Here is a 22,107-nt window from a genome sequence, read left to right on the forward strand (position 1 = left end):
TTATACTATGTACACAAGATATAGACATGTCGGTTCAACAATAAAAATAATCAGTCTCTTGGGGAAAAAGAACACAAGCAAGAAAACCCCAAAAGAGGATCATGAATTGGTCTACTCAGACTTCACCCTAGCACTCACTTCCCATTTACCCCACCCCAACAAAAAGATAATCAATTGTCCTCAATGCATAAAAAAAACTGAAATACGAGAGTGGTAGGTGAAGCAAACCTGGGGCGCAAGGCGCCGGCGATCAGCAAGCTGGTGGGTTCGGTTCCCCAGAACCCACTACCTATGTAGTATGGACACCCTCAGTAGTGTCCTCATCAGCAACAGCACTATCAGTAGTGCCTCCCGCTGTCTATATATCTCTGGAGCTGGATGCCCAAGCAGCTGACTCTACAGCCCTGATCTGACGCGCCTCCTCATAAGCAATCGAGGCTCTCCTCGCAGCCTCCATATCATGGCGCTCCTTCTTCCTTGCTCTAGTCTCATCCTCCTCTGCAGAAGGGGCCTTAGACTCAGGCACCCTAGCCTCTAGGATCATATCAATATCTTCTCGTAGACTCTCAACCGCAGCCTGAAGGGTCGACATGTCTACCGGAGGGGCTGGCCAGGCTAGCACCCGCAACTTAAAAGCATCTAAGCGCTGATGAACCTCAGTGATCTTCCTCTCTGTGTGTTGTGCCATTTTATGCTCCATGCGCTCCTCTGCCTCAGCAATAGACCTCTGCATCCAAGTCTAGATGTGATGCAGAAGTGTGGCCATCTGAACCTCTAGTTTCTAGAACCTAGCAAGCGGGACTAGAGCAGAGAAAGGGGTTGAGAGAGAGGAGATAGGGGCAGTGCTACTACCAGGGATAGACTCAAAGGGGGTAGTGTTAGTGGTTGCTGAAGTAGCCTGCGTGGCTGTTCGAACATGTGCTACAGTATCAGCCAGAATTTCAACAAGTGGAGGCAACTCTGGATGGGGCCCTCTGCATGCAGCCAACTCATTGGCCTCATCCCTGATGAGGCCGATATCAACAGTGCCCAGCGGAGTCTTGAGCTAATTAATGTGCCATATGGGCACACCTACGGACCTGCATAAGGAAAATATCATGCACGGAAAAGGGTAACTAGTGGTGACCTTGAAAGCCCTCTCGTGCATGACCGCGTGTAGAAGCTAAGCAAAGTCAACGTCAAACCCGGCTACCATCGCTGCCATCAAAACTGTGCGATCCCATGTAACTATATTATCAGCAGTTGTGGGGAGAGGTTGTGGCAGACAATCAACCATACAAACTTAGCCATGAAGGTGAAGTTAGACTTCCTAATGGCTCCCTTCGGTTCCATGACCCAGTAGGCCCCCTCTCCATCAATAGATAAGTGCAGGGCCATCCACCTCTTGGTGGTCTCTCTCAGCGATGACTCACGTAAGAATTGGCCATTTTTAACAATTTGTCACCGGTAGTCAAACTCGGTGGTGAGAGGAGTCCTGGTGGAATCCACATCCTCGTTGTACATATACCGGCGGATGGCTGGCAGGGAGATGTCAACTTGTATGCCGCGTACCCAGACGTGCTCAAGTGGGGCCTGTTTGGCGGGGGCAGCACGCCTATCGATCTGTGATCGGAGAATAGCCACATAAGAGGCGTAAAACTGTCAGACCAACTCCTCACTGTAGCGGCCCAAAGAATGAGTTGTCTACTCTAGCCGGTGTCTGGTGAATATATTATGGATTTCTGGCATGGTGAGGAGACTTCTCGTGAGGACACGCCTCTCCAATGTAAGGGTTCTTGTCATGACACCTTTATTATTTAGAAACTTGGTATCTGAATACACTTGGTATTGCCCGTCGACACACCATCGGTTAGGCTGGTCAACAATTGAGGCGAGAGCACCAATCGGTGAGCTTGTAGTGGAATCAGGACTGTCAGCCTCATCAGACGAGGCAGACTGTGCAGACGTGGCGGGTGCAGGGACTTCTGCGTACCCCGAGCCTTCCTCTGACCACAAAACTCCTAAGGAACCAGATGCTCCTTCTTATTGTATAGTTTTCCCAGAAGGTGTGCCGTTCGGTGTGCGCTCCTCATCAGACTAGGAGACAATGATTACGCCGGATGCAACCTTTTTGGGCATAGATCTGGTTGCACGTGCAGCTCATGCTGGAGTGGCAGTGCCTGGGGGCACGTACTCGGGATCATGCTCATCATCAGAGCCTATAACCAGTTGGGCAGATGGGGCGACATACTTTGAACGCCCATGTGCGTGAACTTGATCTTGTTTCGTTGCTATTAGAGATAGTACTTGTAAAGAATCATTTTTAGTACTAGAAGGAGCAAACAAGACAAGCAAAAACGAGACAAATTACTCATAAGAGGAGAGTTGTAATGATATCTATATAGTAGTAGTGAAATACGACGGACCAGGTGATGACTCGTCGTGAGTATGACGGACCATCATGGGGTCCGTCATGTCTTACTTCAACTATGTTTATGTGGAGACCCCTGAATGAAAGTCTCTGACAGTTACGAACGATAATCAGGATGGATCGTCGTGATAATGATGGTTCATCGTCGATGTCCGTCATAGGGTACTTAAAATAAGCATGAAGACCCTTAGGAGAGTGGGTGAATGGGGGTCTCGATCGACGGTCATGAACTATGGACCGTCGCCTGACCTACGAACCGTAAGTCCGTTCGTCGTCCAAGACTTTACCAATTTTTCTAGGCTGAAATTTTTGGGAGTTTATAATCCCATCGACGGTTGTGCAGGACGAATCGTGGGTCAAGCTACGGTCCGTCGATGCCACCATTGGTTGCACCTGCAGAATTTTCTGTGAAGTTTGTTTTTGGTCTGTTTTGGATACGGGGTGTTACAGACCATCACCAACCTCTTTGGACCATCCTAGATTAGGTACTAGGATGTTTCTTTAGTTAGTTACCCGGCTAGTGTCACCCGGTTAGATTTTAGGATCTTGGGCACGCTATTTAGTTAATTTCAATTAGTCCTAGGTTAATTAGCTAGTTAGGTAAGTTAGTTAGAGCCTAGAGTTGGTTAGGAAGATAAGACCCACATGACTTTACCCCTGTGTGCGCCTGCCTCCTAACCGCCTTAAACAAATTTGGTTGGGCTTGGTTGCTTGTCTCTTGTCCGATTAGCACATGTGTTTCTTCCCATTTCTTATCCAAGGACCCTCACTATGTCCTTTTGAACTGCTTAATCTACATGATCGTGTGCCGTGGTACCTAGGCTTGACACTTGGATGTTTTGTACCTAATGTGCTAAGAATTCAGACTTTTAGCTTAGGGTCTTCATTGTAAGTACAATTCCTAAACAAGCTTAGATTGGAGCAATTGAACATCAAGGTGTATTTTAAGTTACTTGTTAATATATAGAAATTGGCTAACACCCTTAAACCAATATTCTCTAACATTCACAATATTACTCAATATTGGGCATTGAGATGCCTATGTACCCGAATACATATTCTTAAAACCTAATAGACCCTTCACTAGACAAATACATTTTCTGGAATGTTACATTAGGTCCCTAGATTTCAGCCAGATTTTTTATTCCCTTATCATTTCTAGACTTAGGGTTTCTAGAGTATCAGCAGATTATCATGAATTAGTTATTTACATGTTCCAAATAAGATTATCATATTATTACTTCGGTTCTTGCATGAATTTCAAAACCCTAGTTCTTGAATTACACATGCTAGATTAGATATTTTAGTATTTAGTCATTCATTCCTCAGTTATTAATGCATATTTATCAAATTGATTGTTGCATTCCCAGTTTCCATGTTGTTTTTGAGCTATCTAGTTTATTACAGTAATTCAATCATAATATGTTAATCATTTAATCTATAAGGAGTAAAATAATACCGAGTTGGAATAGGGTCACTCACCATATAGTCCCATAATTACGCAGCCACGTAGGTTGTAAGTCCCTTCTCTGGGCATCTTTTTAGTGATCACGCTAGCATGTCTCTATAACTTTGGTTGGGTGTATTGGGTCATCTCGATGAGGCATATATAGAGGACTCCACACTTAGCTCATGTGGTTTTATGTTGGTTATTAGTAGCTCCCCCAGTCCAGTTAGACTCATTGCATTGATTACATGTCTGTATAGTCAGTATTCAGTCTGAACATGTTATCATTTAGTTATTGCATTCAATTAGCTCAATATTCAGTATCTATATCATGTTTAGATTATAATTTTGCTTTATTTCTTTTTTAGTTATACATTTATTTCACTTATATTTATCATGCATGCTCAGTACCTTTCAAGTACTAAAGCATGCTTTGTGCTACATCATTTTATGTATCTCTAATTATTTAGCTTTCCCATAGTTTTATCACTCAGTTTATCTTTACTATGGTCATGATAGCTAGCTTGGGGTCGATTGTGATCCGAGTTCCCGTGTCTATGTCTATAGGGTAGCCCAGGCATGACACCCATAATCTTTTATTTCTTAGCCAATGTCTTGGCCTTTCTAACCTATTGAACTCCATCTACCTTTTTCAAGAAGTCAATCACCTCATTGGAATTCTTACAAGTAGAGGTCCTAGGGATATAGAAAACCTTTAATTGAAAATTCAAACCTTTAATGAATAATTGGTTCATTTCTTCTTCAGTGTCACTAGATGTGCAACATACTGAGATAGGGCATGAAACTTCACCTCATAAGTAGCCAGAATTTTTTTCCCTTAACTTAAGAGCTATAAGCTCATTCTTCTTTCTATCTCTCAAGGTATTAGGCACATACTTCTACAAGAACAAGGTGTTGAACTATACTCAAGAAAATAGAGGTAAGATTAATGAACAATATTCCATAAATTCTTTCCATTATTGCTTTGGTGAAGTTGGAGAGCCACAAACTCCACTCTATGTTGTTGCGTGATACCCAGCTTATGAAGCCTCTTATACCAATCCAAGATAAACTCAAACGTGTCATAATTCTGATAAACATGAAATATTAGAGACTTAAGATTCTAAAATTTGGTCAACGTCTTATATTTTATATCGATTATTACAGGGATAATCTGTAACACCCAGTAGACAAAACAAACCAAAAACTAGCTTTAGATACAAAAATCTACAGGTGCAACCAACGATGGCACCGACGGACTGTAGCCTAACCCACGATCCATCCTGCACAACCGTCGATAGGATTAGAGACTCCCAAAAACTAACCCTAGAAAAAATTGTCTAAGTCTTAATTGATGGACGTAACTACAGTCTGTAGGTCAGTCGACACTCCGATGTCCGTGAACGTCGATTGAGACCCTCATTCACCTACTCACTGACAAGAGTTATGGATGAGCAACACGGTTCGTAAGTCAAACAACGGTCCGTAGTTTGTGACTATCGATCGAGACCCCCATTAACCCAGTCTCTAAGAAGAGCTACGGATGACTAGCACGGTCCATAGGTGGATCTACAGAGCGTGGGAGGAAAATTTGCAGACACTCAAGGGGAAATGCAGTTGGGTCAATTTCAAATAGTCATAACTCTTACCACAAAATCAATTAGGTATCCTATGACCAACCCACAAATAGATAATTGAATTATCTTTCCATATCCACCGACCTTGCTAAAATCAGACCTCCGAGTAAAAGGTTATCCCTATTTTAGTAAAGGCTTGTCGAACAGGCCTAGTCGATGGACCCAACGACGGGGCGTTGGTCAGACGATGGACCGTTCGTCCTGGCCGTCGTTTGGTCTGACAGCAACTTACCCAGGGGTCTTTTGGTCTTTTTCCACTCCATTTAAACCTTACTTTACATTATTTTGACCCTAAATAATAAGATTTTACTCAGTTTAAGCCTAGAAACATAACTAAAATATATCTAAGTCAAATCAGTAAATCAAAACTTAGAAAATTAGAAACAAGAGAGGAGAAAAATCTCAAGAACCCTAGTTCAAGAATTAAACTAGTTCCAGCAGTTCCAGCCCCTAAAACTTTTAAGTATTTTTCTGTAGATTTCATTACCAGGTATGTGGGATTTCACTAATAGATTCCTTTCACCCATTGGCTGACTAGTTTTCACTCAGATTCTTAATTCCCATATCATGATTATACATAGGGTTTCTAGAACTTCAACAGAACTTTTTGAAATTATTAGTCATATATTCCAAATCAGATTATCATGTTATTATTCAGTTTATTGAATTAATTTCAGAACCCTAGCATTATTTCTTTAGTTCTTGAATTACACATACTAGGTCAGATATTTCAGACACTTCAGATATACATGCCTCAGTCATAAATGCATAATTACCAGATTAATTGTTACATTCTCAGTTTAAATGTTCAGTTTTGAGCAATCTAGTATTCATAGAAACTCAAACATAATTAGTAAATTTACAGAATTCATGGGAAAAAAATAATACCGAGTTGGACTAGGGTTTAGTGTACCCAATAATCCCATAACTACTAGCCAAGTAGGTTGTACGTCCCCTCTGTAAGCAATCAGTTTAGTGATCACGCCAACAGGCCTTTATACCTTTGGCAGGGTATATCGGGTCCTCTCGATGGGGCGTATACATCGAACTCCACATTTAGCTCATGTGGTTTCATTATAGGTTATTAGTAGCTCCCACAGATGATCAAACTCTTTGCATTGACCATTTATCAGTATAGTCAGTATTAAGTTTTAGAATGTTATAAATTTTTTATTACATCAAGTTAGCTCAGAATTCAGTTTATCATGTCAGATTATTATACTTGCTTTTATGCCTGTTCAGTTATGATTTATTTCAGCTTTACTCTATCCTACATGCTCAGTACCTTTCAAGTACTGACGCATACGTCCGCTACATCTTCTCGTGATGTAGTTTAAAGTTCTCAGCATCCAGTTCACGCATTAGATCGATTTCTGATCTCCAGTTCAGTATATTCAGTGGTGAATCCTCATTCTCTAAGGACAACAGTCATGAGTGTCATTTCAGTCTTTAGTCATTTAGTTTCAGTTTTTTTCTAGATTTAGTTGGGGGCTTGTCCCAGTATTTCTAGTCCAGTTTAGAGTCTTATTTTAGACATAACTAGATTAATCTTCGTATTGAGTTAATATTTCCTTTGTATTAAACTCATTGTTTTCAAATATCTTAGTCATAGATTATGGGTATTCCCCATCTTGTAAGATTTAATTTTGATTTAGCTTCGGCATCAGTTCATTATCTTTAGTATTCTCATGATCATGCCAGCAGGGTTAGCTTTGGACCACTTGTGGTCCTAGGTTCCGTGTCCGCATCCCGAGGGTAGCTCGGGGCGTGACAAAACTTAGTAGCAGAGCACTAGGTTTCAGTGTCCTAGGATGTCTGAAAAGTCGCACTAAGTAGAATCTTTTTCATGGGTGTGAAGTGCACCACATCTAATGAGAGGGAGGCTATGAAGTGTTTTAGGAAAAAACTTAACTTTCTTGGTATTCTTATCGTGCATGAAAAATGATCTTATTCCATTCTAACTTGACGTTCTACGTTTCAGATCATGCCTCCTTGTAGAGCTAATGTTAGGAATATGAATGCCATGAATGCAAACGCAACTCCTCCAGCCCTAGATTAGGAAATCTCCAATGCTGAATTCAGAAATGCCATACATATGTTGGCTCAAAGTATGACTAACCAGAACAATCGGATTCATGCTCATGTGAATGAAATTGGTGGATCAGTGGCAGAAAGGGTCCGTGACTTTATTAGGATGAATCCTCCTGAGTTCTTAGGATCGCAAGCTAATAAGGATCCTCAGAATTTCTTGGATGAGATCAAGTAGATCTTTGAGGTAATGCAAGTCACTGGGAATGATCGGGTTGAGTTAGGATCATACCAGTTGAAGGATGTTGCTCATATCTGCTACTCTTAGTTGAAGGAGAATAGGGGTGCAAATTCATCTCTTGTCACTTGGGATTGCTTTGGTGATACTTTTCTCGACAGGTTTTTTCCAATAGAGTTGAGAGAGACAAAGGCATAGGAATTCATGAACTTAAGGTAGGGTAACATGACAGTCCAAGAGTATGGACTCAAGTTTAACCAACTCTACAGGTATGCTCCTCACATAGTTGTTGACTCCAGGGCTCAGATGAATAAGTTTTTGGATGGAGTGTCGGATTTGGTGAAAACTGAGTGCAGAATTGTGATGTTACTTGGAGATATGAGTATCTTTAGACTTATGACTTATGCTCAGCAGGTTGAGGGTGATAAGCTTAGGTAACAGGATAAGGAAAATAAGAAGGCTAGGACTGGAAACTATGACTATTCTCAGAAGAAATCAGGTGGTGGAGCTTAAGGAATTAAAAGATCAGTTGAAAGACCTTCTAGATAAGGGCTTCATCATACCTAATATTTCACCATGGGGTGTACCAGTGTTGTTCGTAAGGAAGAAAAATAGTTCTCTCAAAATGTGCATTGTCTATAGACAGTTGAACAAGGTCACAATCAAAAATAAGTATCACATCCCCAGGATTGATGACTTATTTGACCAACTTTAGGGTGCTAGCCATTTCTCAAAGATAGACCTCAGATCAGGTTATTATCAGTTTAGAGTCAAAGATAGTGATATTCCAAAAACAATTTTTAGAACTAGGTATGGTTATTATGAATTTTTAGTTATGTCGTTTGGACTAACTAATGCTCCTACAGCTCTCATGGATTTGATGAACTGAATTTTCAAACAGTACTTGGACTTGTTTGTTATCGTCTTTATTGATGATATCCTAATTTACTCTAGGAATGAGAAAGAACATGGGAGCCAATTGAGAATTGTGTTACAGACTCTTAAGGATCACCAGTTATTCGCTAAGTTTAGCAAATGTGAGTTTTGGTTGCAATCTGTTGCTTTCCTTGGTCACGTTGTATCTAACGAAGGGATTCGAGTAGATTCTCAAAAGATATAAGTAGTGAAACAATGGCCCAGACCTACCTCTACTGCAGATATAAGAAGTTTCTTAGGTTTAGCGGGTTATTACAGAAGGTTCATGGAAGGATTTTCATCCATTGCCTCACCATTAACTAGATTGACTCAGAAGATGGTCAAGTTTCAATGGTCAAATAATTATGAGAAAAGTTTTGCAGAGTTGAAAACAAGATTGACTACAGCTCCTGTCTTGACTCTACCAGAGGAATCAGATGGTTATGTGATCTATTGTGATGCATCTATAGTTGTCCTAGGTTTTGTGTTGATGCAGTGAGGTAAGGTGATAGCTTATGCCTCTAGACAACTTAAGGTTCATGACAAGAACTATCCAACTCATGACCTTGAGCTTGCAGTAGTGGTGTTTGCGCACAAGATTTGAAGACACTACTTGTATGGTTTTCACGTAGATGTGTTCACTGAATATAAGAGCCTTCAGTATGTATTCACCCAGAAAGAGTTGAATCTTCGCCAGAGGAGATGGCTAGAGTTCCTTGAGGATTATGATATGAGTGTACATTATCATCCGGGTAAGGCTAATGTAGTAGTAGATGCTCTTAGTAGATTATCTATGGGTAGTGTAGCCCATATTAAGGAAGAAAGGAAGGAGCTAGTGAATGATGTTCATAGGCTTGCTCGCTTGGGAGTTCACCTTATGAGTATATCAGACAATGGTGTAACAGTTCAGAATGGATCAGAATCGTCTTTGGTAGTGGAGGTTAAGGAAAATCAATACAGGGATCCAATCTTGCTTGAACTTGAGGGTGCAGTACATAATCACAGAGTGGAGGTTTTCTCCCAAGGCAGAGATGGTGTACTTCGCTACCAGGATAGATTGTGTGTTCCTGATGTGGGCAAGCTAAGACAATGTATTATTGCAGAAGCCCATAACTCTCGGTATTCTATTTATCCAAGTGCCACTAAGATGTACCACTATCTGCGGGAAGTCTATTGGTGGAATGGCATGACGAGGGATATAGCAGACTTTGTGAGTAAATGCCCCAATTGCCAGCAAGTCAAGGTTGAACATTAGAAACCAGGGGGTATGACTCAAGAGATCGATATTCCTACTTGGAAGTGGGATGTGATCAATATGGACTTCATCACAGAATTACCCTGTACTTGCGACAGCATGACTCCATTTGGGCGATAGTTGATAGGATTACTAAGTCTTCTCGCTTCTTGGCGGTCAAGATTACATATTTGGCAAAAGACTATGCAAGGCTTTACATTAATGAGATTGTGAGATTACATGGGGTTCCTTGGTCTATAATCACAGATAGAGGTCCTCAGTTTACCTCTCATTTCTGAAAGTCATTTCAGAAAGGTCTTGGTACTTAAGTTAACCTTAGTACAACATTTCGTCCACAGACGGATGGGCAGGCAGAGCGTACCATTCATACCTTAGAGGGTATGTTGAGATCTTGTGTGGTCGATTTCAAAGGTAGTTGGAATGATCACCTTCTCTCTTATTGAGTTTGCCTACAATAATAGCTACCATTCCAGCATTCAGATGGCCCCTTGTGAGGCTTTATATGGGCGTATATGTAGATATCCTGTTGGTTGGTTTGAAGTAGGTGAAGCAACTTTGTTAGGTCCAAACTCAGTCCTCTATGCTATGGAGAAAGTGCAACTCATTAGAGATAGACTTAAGACATCCCAAAGTCGTTAGAAATCATATGCAGATTTAAGTAGAAGGGAATTAGAGTTCTAAGTTGATGATTGGGTTTTTCTGAAGGTCTCACCTATGAAATGGGTAATGATATTTGGAAAGAAAGGGAAGATCAGTCCTAGATATGTATGCCCTTACAAGATCTTGAAAAGGGTTGTCAAGGTGGCATATGAGTTAGAGTTGCTAGCAGAATTAGTAGCAGTGCATCCGGTCATCCACATCTCACTCTTGAAAATCTGTGTGGGTGATCCAGCCTCTGTAGTGCCATTAAAGAGTGTGGAGGTGAAAGATAATCTTTCTTATGAGGATGTACTAGTCGAGATTCTTGACCTCAGGTCAGAAGGTTGATAAAAAAAGAAGTCGCTTCAGTCAAGGTTTTATGGAGGAGTTAGTCTGTAGAGGGAGCTACTTGGGAAGCAGAAGCAGCCATGAAAGCGATGTATCCTCACCTCTTACCTTCCGATTCCACTCCAGCTTGAGGTAGTAATTCCTCTTCAGTTTTCCAGTCATTCATAGGTGAATTCAGTCTTAGAATCATGTTCCCTCAATTTGTACTTGCATTTTAAGCGTATTTGCATGTACTCATAACTCAATTCAGTTAGAAACTCAGTTCTCAGTGTTTAGTAGTAGGGTTTGCAACTCTCTCCCTCTATTTAAGCTAGTTTAGTCTTCATTCGAGGATGAGTGTTTCCAAGGGGGAGATAATGTAAAACCACGTAGCCAAAATATATTAAAAACAAGCTTTACATAAAAATCTGCAGGTGCAACCAACAGTGGCATCGATGGCCCATAGCCTAATCCACGATCTGTCATGCACAATCGTCGATGGGATCAGAGACTCCCAAAAACTCAGCCGTGAAAAATTTGGCTATGTTTTGATCGATGGACGGACCTACGGTCCGTAGGTCATATGACGGTCCATAATCCGTGACCGTCGACCGAAACCCCTATTCACCCACTCTCTGACAAGAGCTACGGATGACCATTATGGTCCGTAGGTCAAACGACGGTCCGTAGTCCGTGACCATCGATCAATACCCTCATTCACCCACTCTCTGACAAGATCTACGGATGACCAGCACAGTCCGTAGGTGGACTTATGGACCATAGGTGGAAAATTTAGAGACAGCTAAGGGGGAATGCAGTTGGGTCAACTTTAAATGGTCATAAATCTTAAAACAAACTGAATTAGATGTCCCATGACCTACCCACAGATAGATAATTGAATTATCTTTCCATAGCCATCGACCTGTTAAACTCAGAACTATGAGTAAAAAGTTATACTCATTTTAATAAAGGTCTGTTGAACAGGCCCAGTCGACGGACCCAACAAAGGGGCATCGATCAGACGATGGACCGTCAGTCCTGGCCGTCATTTAGTCCGACAGCAGCTTACCCAGGGGTCTTTTGATATTTTCCCACTTCGTTTAAGCCTTAAGTTACGTCGTTTTGACCCTAAATAATCAGATTTTAGTCAGATTAAGCCTAGAAACATAAAAAAAACATATCTAAGTTAAATCATTAAATCAAAACATATAAAATTAGAAGCTAGAGAGGAGAAAAAGCTCAAGAACCCTAGTTCAAGACGCAACAAGTTCCAGCAGTTTCAGCCTCAAAACTTAAGTGTTTTTTTTGTGGACTTCATCACCAGGTATGTGAGATTTCACAAGTGGGTTCCTTTCACCCATTGGGTCCTTAGTTTTCTGTCAGATTCTTGATTCCCATATCATGATTAGACATTGGATTTCTAGAACTTCAATAGAACTTCATGAACTTATTAGTTATATATTCCAAATCGGATTATCATATGTTATTATTCAGTTTATTGCATGAATTTTAGAACCCTACCTTTGTATTTCTTTAGTTCTTGAATTACACATGCTAGGTCAGATATTTCAAACACTTCAGATACACATGCCTCAGTCATAGATGCATAATTACCAGATTAATTGTTGCGTTCTCTGTTTGCATGTTCAGTTTCGAGCTATCCTGTATTTATAGAAACTAAAACATAATCAGTAAATTTACAGAATCAATGGAAGTAGCATAATACCGAGTTGGACTAGGGTTTAGCGTACCCAATAGTCCCAGAACTACTATCCAAGTAGGTTGTAAGTCCCCTCTGTGGGCAATCATTTTATTGATCATGCCAGCATACCTTTATACCTTTGGCATGGTATATTGTGTCCTCTTGATGGGGCGTATAGATCAGATTCCATACTTAGCTCATGTGGTTTTATTATCGGTTATTAGTAGCTCCCACAGATAAGTGAGACTCTCTGCATTGACAATTTATCTATATATTCAGTATTCAAATTTATCATGTTATAAATTGGTCATTGCATCCAGTTAGCTCAGAATTCAATTTATCATGTCAGATTATTATACTTGCTTTTATGTTGTTCAGTTAAGATTTATTTCAGCTTTACTCTATCCTACATGCTCAGTATCTTTCAAGTACTGACGCATACATGCGCTACATCTTCTCGTGATGTAGGTTCAGGTTCTCAGCATCCAGATCACGCATAGATAAATTTCTGATCTCTAGTTAAGCATATTTAGTGGTGAATCTCATTCTCTGAGGACAACAGTCATGAGTGTCATTTCAATATTTAGTCATTTAGTTTCATTTTTTGCTAGAATTAGCTGGGGGCTTTTCCAAGTACTTCTACTCCAGTTTAGAGGCTTATTTCATACATAGTTAGATTCATCTTAGTATTGATTTAACATTTCCTTTGTATTAAACTCATTGTTTTCAAATATCTCAGTTATAGAATATGGGTATTCCCCATCTTTTCAGATTTATTATGATTTAGCTTCCGCATCAGTTTTATTATCTTTAGTATGACCATGATCATGCCAGTAGGGTTAACTTGGGATCACTTGTGGTCCTAGGTTTGGTGTCCGCGTCTCAGGGGTAGCTTGGCGTGTGACATAATCAATGGACAAAACAAACTTTCAGCACTGAAGTTCCTACAATCTTAGGAATCGTAATGACGATAGTATGATTGACTAGGATCTGAGTAGTCTAAACCATGGGAATGGTTTCAATACCTTCTAATCCACATAGTAAATCTATCACATGTTAAATAGTCCTTCATCCATACATGCGTTCTCACATCTAATTCAATATCTTCTTGAATCTTAATCTCAACTCTTCCTCCACTGAATCCTAGGGTGGGGGTGAGATCTCTTCCCCTGGTACATTCTCGGCGTATTCTCAACCTCTAATGGGTGTTTCCTTCCTCTACCTCTACCTTTTCCTCTACAACATTATCTCACTATGGGATTAGTTATTGCTTTACTGATGGAGCTACTACCCCTGCATTATTACATCGTGTCAACCCTCAATGGAAAAAAGAGTGGAAGAGTTATATACCAATTTGGATTAACATATACCAATTGGAATCAAGTCATAACATAAAGAAAGAAAGAAACAAAGAAAGAGAATTTCCTTGAGTCATGTAGTCTCTCATATGTATCTTTACCTTTTCATAGAACTCTACTAGACTCTTTTTGGTATGAGGAGATCAACAAACCTAGGACTCTGATACCAAGTTTATTAGACCCTATCGTGTGAGTGGCAGATACACTAAACCACATGGTGGGAGAACCAAATAATAACCCAAAACCAACCCAACACCATTTATTGGAAAAGCATATCATATTGGATAAGGAAAAATTTATTTCCTAAAGAATTGAGTCCCCATAAACTCAACCCAAAATTCTAAAAATATTTAATACGGAATAACCCTAAAAACTGAAAGTCATCACATTAAAACACTATAGTAGTCAAGTTGGGGACGAAACCCAAAACTAACATAAATCTAAAGTCTTATGTTTGTGCCAAAAAATATGGACAAGAAATGCACAAGAATTCATGGCAACTTGAAAGATGTTGCTTATCCTAGGAGTTAGAATCAGGCATTCCTCAACTAAGGTCTTAGATTAGATAAAGGAAGATGTCATATACTCCAACAAGGAAAAAAAGATTTAAAAAAAGTACTCAAACCAAAGTGCACTAGTATGATCACAATCTAATCACTACAAAAAATAATAAGCCTACATAGCAGGGGTTTATTTTACATATTGCGGGGGTTAAGAACCCTCAAGATTTGTTGTATCAGAGGTTTCAACAACTCTCGTTGTTAGGTCTGCCACAATTAATATTTGGGGATTTTTCACTAACCCCTATAGCAAGCAACAGGGGTTATTTTGCAGCAGTTTGAACTCCCACAAATTCATAAATAGCGGGGGTTGAAACCCCCACCAATTTGTGAATTATCTTTATATATTTTAGCCATCAATAAAACAATGCTTTTGACTAAAGCCTAAAATTAATTAAGCTAACAATAGTTTAACAAAACCATAAATTTATGATTGCTGCCAACAATAAAGAAAAATTAAGGAGAACCTTCACATATCTAACATAAACTTGTTTTCATATCATTTGATTGTGAAAGCTTAATTATGCCATACAAATGTATTCAACTCCACCATGAGTACACTAATGTTATCCTTACTACTGCAATTAATTGCTAAATACATCATTCACTCTAATCATTATGATCCGATCGATCATACAATTTATAGTACTATTACAAAACACTAATGGTTGCCACTACAACAATTATCATCCAATGATCTTGCGTGCTTGAAGGAAAATGATTCAATAGCTACATCAGATGGCTGCAAAAAAAAACACAATGAGATATTTTGAATGATGACTGCAAAAGATACATTCTAATTTCAAGTAGTAAAATTTTGAATTGCAATAATTTTATTGCATTTATGTAGATAATATTTCATTGGCTGTGAAATTTTCTAGCAAAGCAAAACTACTTTATGAAATTGAATTTTGTAAACAAACTATATTCTAGCTAGTTTCAAATCAAATCACCAATCGATCCGATAACAGAGCTAAACACAATACAACAAAACAACATCATAAGCAACACTAGTTAAGGGTGCGTTAGAATCTTGGCGAGTCGCGAGATGTACGATCTGATAACTTTGAGATGACAAATAAAACGAATATCAAGATGCACATATTACTACAAAATAACAATATAGATTTTACCTTTAATCAAACATTTGCCACATATTACAGTATTGAACGCTAAGATGCATCAAACAATTGGAATGAACAAAAAGTGTGCTTTCTACTTATAAATCAACTTCATGATAAGAGTAGAAGCTATTGGATCCACAATTCTCAAAGAATATGTATACGTGTTGTTAATTAACCAGAATAAGCAAAGGTTTGACACAAGAAGACTGGATACAAAATAATGAGAAGTTGAGCATTTCTTCAAGAGGAATACAGTACAGGACCAGACCATGGCCAGTGACTGAGTTGCAGAACAAACAGAGGAATGAGTGGTTCACGAGAAAGGTAAACAGTAGTATACAAAATCTAACCTCAAGATTCAGGTGGTCAACAATATATATGATTGATCTTCCATTGTCACAGGACTGGATCAGATATCTAGATGAAACCATTTGAGCTCTAACAATCTGGGAAACAGCAGCAGGATGTGGTTCAAGCCCGGTAACAGATAGGAATCTTTGACTAACCTTGGTCAGAAGGAGGAATTGATGTCACACACAAAAAGAAATTGTCAGTAACATATATGAAATAACACAACTAATAGAATTCGCTATTAAGAATCATAAATAATGGAGCCAAGTGTCATACTGAAGTAGCTAGATCCTCAAAGGTCTAGATGGAAATTACAATGCGGCATTTAGTTAAATATAACCCAAACATATTAAAATTCTAGACTCTCGAATCAATCCAAGGATTGAAGGGTTGGGATGCTAAAAGACTAGTTGAATATGGAATGTAAGAACTAAGTATAAAAGTTTCCACGTCACCAACACAAGCTCACTCTATTGTGAAGTATTTCTTACCATAAATGCTACCATTGTCTAGGGTGGTTGTGTATCTCAACGTCCAAAAATCACTTGCATGAGCCAGAATGATAGGAACATATATCTGAAAGAAATGATTTAGTTGATCCCCTCAATGCTGAAGCTAATCCAATCAGAAGCTTGCCTACATAAAGACTAAAGAGAAGGTACTCACCTGTGTATACAAAAGCTCAATAACACTATTTCATGCAGAACACATAACGAAAATTTCAAGATTCTGGGAGTCCCAAAACCAAAAAGGTCGATCTTTGAGGATTTGAGCAGTCTATAAAATATTTTAGTTAGATAAAACCAACAATATCTAAAATCATAAAAGGACCAAACCTAGAAATAAAGCAACATGGCAGCTGAACATTCAGAACTCATAAGAGAAACTTAAAGGTGTGTCATACTCAATAGTCGAGTTATACGTCTTCTTCTCTTCCTCCTTAGCTGCAGCTGCCATTTCTCTTTGCTTCTTCAGTTCCTTGTTTAATAGAATCTGTTATAGTAATTTTAGTTAAAATAGTAAATATCTTTAGAATAATCTGTAACTTAAACGGTTTATGTAATTTAATTAGAACTCTGGTGAAGAATAGATCTTTGAAGGAAAAAGAAATCTTATGCCAACATTACAGCTTAGAATGAATTATATTCCTTCACACTTTCTATAACCAAAAGGTGAAACAAAAATGAGGAAGGACTTCTTATTCATGTGAAGAGATTTATTAATATATCTGTGTATAATGATGTCACAGGATCTTGTACACAATACAAGTTAGGATATCACCTTTGATTTCAATATTATTTTCCATATGCATGTCATCAATAAAAACAGATATACAAAGGAGACAAACATAAATTCATGGAAGAGGAATCAACTATACACACACCAGTGACTGAAACCATTCAACTAAAACTAGATTTAGGCAAACCAAATTACTTTGAACAAAAACTATGAGAAACAACACCTATAGTGGATGGCCAGGAGACACCTAATATAACTAATTATGATTTACGTATACGAAACCACTTTGGCTAGAACTTAGAAAAGGCCAAAGCAACTTTCATCTTGCAGGTTTATATTAAGCACATAGCAATTACACAAATCAGAATTACTTTGATGAAGTAGATACTCAAAATTCCAGCCCCAAATACTTTATAAAAAGCAATACAGTTCATTTGGATTTAAGGGTGTGAAAAATGTTTTCCGGTTTTTTTATGTTTAGTTTATCAAAATTTTGAAAACATATTCTCTAGAAAAATAAATTCCTTAACAATAAGGAAAATACTTCATCAAAAGTAGAAAAACATGTTTCACAAATTGCTTCGACATTGATTGTGTAATTTCAACTCTCCAACATTCTTCATCGTGATCACTGATTACCCCTACCCCTACCCTTGACCCCATCTCCAATAATATTTGTCTAGATTATATATACTCCCTGTTTTAAGATAATATCTTTTGGTTACATATCAAACTTACTAATTTTCTAGATAACACCATCATTCAAGAAAACATTTTCCTCAATAAGGTAAAGGTGAAAATGTTTGGGATAACATATATATACAAGCAGGAACAACTGTAAAGAAGAAGTTAAATCACAATAACTTCATCTTAATATCAAATACCTATTCAGTCATCTAGCAAATTGAGATTAATTACACATAAAAAATGTATAATAAGATGTGTGTTTTAGGATTCAATTCTGTATTGTTGTCTAAACAAGTAGAGCAAGTACCACATTTCTCCAACATCACCACCTTAAATCATATCTCTCAAATCTACCAGATTCACTAACAACAACCAATTAAGAAGTTAATTTATCTAATAAAAAATGAATTACTATGTTATCCTCCACGTAAACCTTATTTAGTCTGTTTATCCACATTGAAACTCTAAAAAATTGAGATTTAGGGAAAATTCAAAAAATACTTAGTGGAAGCTTCTCCATGGTGTCGAACGTACAACTGCGCAGTTTTCTTTTGCTCCAAAATTGACAAATACTCGAAACTATTCTAGAAACAATTCAAAGTTGAAAAACAAAACTCAGTTGATTTACAGAATGATAATGCATGAAACTGATGAAAGAGAACTCACAACTCTGGAGGCTCACCTTCAAAGCTTTCAGTGTCTAAATTAGGGTGCAATCATTAAATTAAAAAAAAACAAAGAAGTGATAGAAGAAAAGAGAAGTGTGGAGGCAGAGCGTTGGAGACTTGATTGTGGATGAAGATGTATGTACAAATCTCAGAACGAAAAATTAAAAAATTTGAGTATTTAGCGGAAATAGAAGATGATGACAAGTTAGAGAATGACATAGAGAGCAACTACGATATGTGATCTTCCATTAAAAACCTTCGAGAAGATTCTCTTGGCTTGAATGCCAAGTGTAGAACAAACAATACTGAAGGTACTTTCATCATCACATTATGCCATAAACCATGGCCTCCATGAACCAACAACTCCCTGCCATCTCTTGCTGCTCCAACCACTGCTAATATGGAAGAACACGGTGGTAGCTAAGCCACAATGAATTCTACAGATCTCATTTTTCAGTTTATCTTCGGTCCTAATGGCGAAAAAATAGAATCGGATTTTTTTTTTGCTTGAGAAAAAATGAGCAAGGCATATAAAAATTAGCGCCTAGATATTATAAAATTTCAACTTTTAGGTTGTTGGGGTTATTAACTCCCAGAACTGTACCAAAAATTTGCAGGGGTTAATCAAACCTCCATAATTTGATACAACTTCTAGGGGTTGAGTTGAACTCCGTGATAAAACCTCCATAATTTATGTATTTTTTTGTAGTGAATCCAACATATGAATATAAAGAGTTCACAACAAAGCGGTAACACTGAACAGTAGATATAACAACAAATACCAACCATAAAGACTATCCTTCACATGTCATGAAATGACAATAAAACGTGCAGACATGTCCTCATATGATCACAAATTCAAATGTACGGTCCACTCATTGAACCACAATCACATACATGGTCCACTTATAGAACCCAAACCCAAACTAGTAGTGTAACGATGTGGTACTCGATCCATCCAAAATTAGTGTACCGGTGTGGTACCAAAGCAATCGGTAGTTGGTGTACTAGTTTGGTACATGAGCTAACCAACAATCACAAACAATAATGCACAATCATATAGTACGATGAACATTACCACTTGAAAACCACAAGTGACAATAACAAGTTCACTGCATGAGATTACCTATATGATTTAATTTTGTATGTCTTCCTACCTTGCATTGTAAAAATTATACTACTAATCAACAAACATGCATACATATAAAAATCAGAAAATGCAAACATCACCTATCTCCAATCAAGCCTCTTAGAAACTCTAAATAACTCGAGGTTTCAACTTGGGAAGTGTCTTTGCTTGTTATTAGTATAAAACAATTAATTAAAGCAACGATCAATCACTAATGTCCTATATTTTACCCAGATTGTCAACAAATGCTAACTCTACCCCAGGATATGAACATCTCCACTTTAAAACCTTCCCCCAAGAGTAATAACCTATATTTGAAGGATTAAGAATTATTGAACAAGGTTTGAGGGTCAAAATCTTACCTTTAACGAAGAATCTCATGGAAAAATAGTGAAGACCGTCCGAAATTGCCCCTCCCATGTCCAAGAATATGAAGTGTCGAAAATAGGGTCTTTATGGTTGTTTCCATATAAATCTTGTTTCTCTCTCTACTATACCTACTCTAGCGACGCCACTATAACAATACTTACCCACTAAAGTGGTCTTAGCATCAGTGTAGAGTAATGCCTCCTGCTACAATGGGCTTGATGAAATTTCATAGCCTCAAAATTTGAGAAAATAAAGCACAACTTCTTCCCTTGATGTTCCTACATAGTCCACGCCAAAATAAATTTTGGAAGTTATACTTATCTGAGTTCAATTTTGAAAATTTCTGCTGACTCCTTAATGTCTTTGATATAATAAAGTATCAACCAAACCTCAATTTCGCACACTACACATTCCCAGATATTCCTAGATGTGACCATACACAGTTTCCATCTGAGTCTAGCCTAGCAAACAAAATTTAAGTCACTACCCGAAAGGTTTTCTGACCCAAATTGTTTAACTATTTGCTTATTATAATGACCAGGTCAGGTACTTACACTCGGTCTCCTTTTCATTGTATTCTATTCTTTTATAGTGTTGTTCATATTAAACTATATAATGTCTTTTCCTTAGTTTTTTGTGTTATACTTTCCTTATATACTCTCTATTTATGATGTCTTTATTGTTGGACCTCAATCGACCTATGCCTAGTGAGTACCACTACAATCATACATCCTACGATTTATAGTACAAGTTCTCACCATTGATTTAGGCCTCACGCGGAGCAGTGTTTGGGATATGGAGAATAGGCCAGTTTCCCTCTGTTTTTTACTAGGTCTTGCATTTATTTTGTATTATTATGAAAAAAGCTCTATATATATAATTATTTTTCTTTAAGTTTTGTACTCCTATTTTTATTAGAAGATCAACTACTAACTAATGTCAGCTATTGCGATTATTTTGTATTATTTTTGCCTACTTCTCCTATTTTGATAATGTTTACTGTTCCCCTCAATTTTCCTCCATATTTGTTGCCCCTGATTTCGGGATGTGAAATATAATAGGTGTCATTATGACCTAAAAAATGGGATCGTGAATATATAGTAATAAATATTGAATATAAAGTGCTTAGATATAATTGAGGATTTTTTTAAATAAATACTTTTGGTTGTAGCTTAGCTAAATTGTTTCTTCATTTAGCATCTTGAATGAAGATTTGATCTAGTGTTCTCTTTACATCTTGGTTTTAATTAATGTGTATCATGTCAAAACTAGAATAAATTAATTTTCTCCATATATTATCATTTTCTCTCACAGTATATTTTGTATGTGAAAGTGATTGGATTTACCTATATATAGACGTCCACTAGTACTCACCCTTTTCCTGGAATTTTGATAGGAGAAGATAACAATGTTAAAATGATACTTCAAATTATGAAACAAAACATTGAATTTATTAAACAAAAAACATGTAGAAGCTATTACCAATTACTTAGACAAGTCTTAGAGTATTGCAAGGCCCTAAAAAATTGATTGGATGACTGATGGTGGACAATGAAATAATTATGTTTTGTTGTGTTTCAGCCTATTATATATCAAGTAACTTGAATTATTTTCGTTTTTAGAAGTTGGTGGAGCCAACATACACAATTGATATTAAATTGTAACGTTTACATGCACCGTGTACTTTTTACATGCATCTTATGAGAGTTAATTATAGGAAAAACTACAAGATATAGCGAACATTAATATATATTTAAAATAAATAGCTATAATTTACTTATTTTATATTATATGGATAAAATTTAATATTAAATAGCAAAAAGTTAATCAATTACACATGAATAATAATTTTTTTCCAATTTTATATGTATATTAACAAATATTAAATAGCGAAGTAATTAGTACATGCCTAATAAATTATGTAAGGCATGTTTTGCGGTGTTGGTTTCCATGTTTATCTTTTTCAATGTTTTCTCTTTCAAATTTTTATATATCATAAAAAATCATTCTGATTCACTATCTTT

The 22,107-nt window shown here is 37.6% G+C and overlaps 2 protein-coding genes across 7 annotated transcripts; one reads left to right on the top strand and one right to left on the bottom strand.

The window, feature by feature from the left end:
• Positions 1-2,086: 2,086 nt before the first annotated feature.
• Positions 2,087-10,917, top strand: LOC138340230 (uncharacterized). The gene is made up of 5 exons (XM_069291939.1): positions 2,087-2,243; positions 9,308-9,918; positions 10,029-10,139; positions 10,342-10,524; positions 10,636-10,917. Exons 1-5 carry the CDS (start codon positions 2,087-2,089, stop codon positions 10,915-10,917), a joined length of 1,344 nt encoding a protein of 447 aa, XP_069148040.1.
• A 4,073-nt stretch (positions 10,918-14,990) lies between these two features.
• Positions 14,991-20,663, bottom strand: LOC101249246 (homeobox-leucine zipper protein REVOLUTA). Of its 6 annotated transcripts, XM_069292524.1 has the most exons (6): positions 20,077-20,483; positions 16,896-16,984; positions 16,658-16,768; positions 16,483-16,567; positions 15,991-16,146; positions 14,991-15,258 (listed from the first exon to the last, which is right to left on the bottom strand). In XM_069292524.1, exons 4-6 carry the CDS (start codon positions 16,495-16,497, stop codon positions 15,178-15,180), a joined length of 252 nt encoding a protein of 83 aa, XP_069148625.1. In that variant the 5' UTR covers positions 16,498-16,567; positions 16,658-16,768; positions 16,896-16,984; positions 20,077-20,483; the 3' UTR covers positions 14,991-15,177. The 6 variants fall into 6 exon arrangements, 4 of the variants coding, with proteins under 4 accessions (XP_069148625.1, XP_069148623.1, XP_069148624.1 ...); XR_738772.4 differs by lacking the exon at positions 16,658-16,768 and having other exon boundaries at positions 15,991-16,141; positions 16,483-16,638; positions 20,077-20,663; XR_738773.4 differs by lacking the exon at positions 16,658-16,768 and having other exon boundaries at positions 15,991-16,141; positions 16,483-16,627; positions 20,077-20,622.
• Between the last annotated feature and the right edge of the window lie 1,444 nt (positions 20,664-22,107).

This window comes from Solanum lycopersicum, chromosome 12, assembly GCF_036512215.1.
Source record: "Solanum lycopersicum chromosome 12, SLM_r2.1".
NCBI classification, from domain to species: Eukaryota; Viridiplantae; Streptophyta; class Magnoliopsida; order Solanales; family Solanaceae; genus Solanum; species Solanum lycopersicum.

Bases quoted from the DNA above. Each gene is read 5' to 3' on its own strand.
- LOC138340230 (XM_069291939.1), top strand. From the start codon at position 2,087: ATGATTACGCCGGATGCAACCTTTTTGGGCATAGATCTGGTTGCACGT. The intron at 10,140-10,341 runs GTGAGATTACAT...TCGATTTCAAAG, and splicing joins GGCTTTACATTAATGAGATT to GTAGTTGGAATGATCACCTT. The intron at 10,525-10,635 runs GTGCAACTCATT...GTTTTTCTGAAG, and splicing joins TCCTCTATGCTATGGAGAAA to GTCTCACCTATGAAATGGGT.
- LOC101249246 (XM_069292522.1), bottom strand. The intron at 15,259-15,990 runs GTTAGATTTTGT...TTTTTTTTGCAG, and splicing joins TTGACCACCTGAATCTTGAG to CCATCTGATGTAGCTATTGA.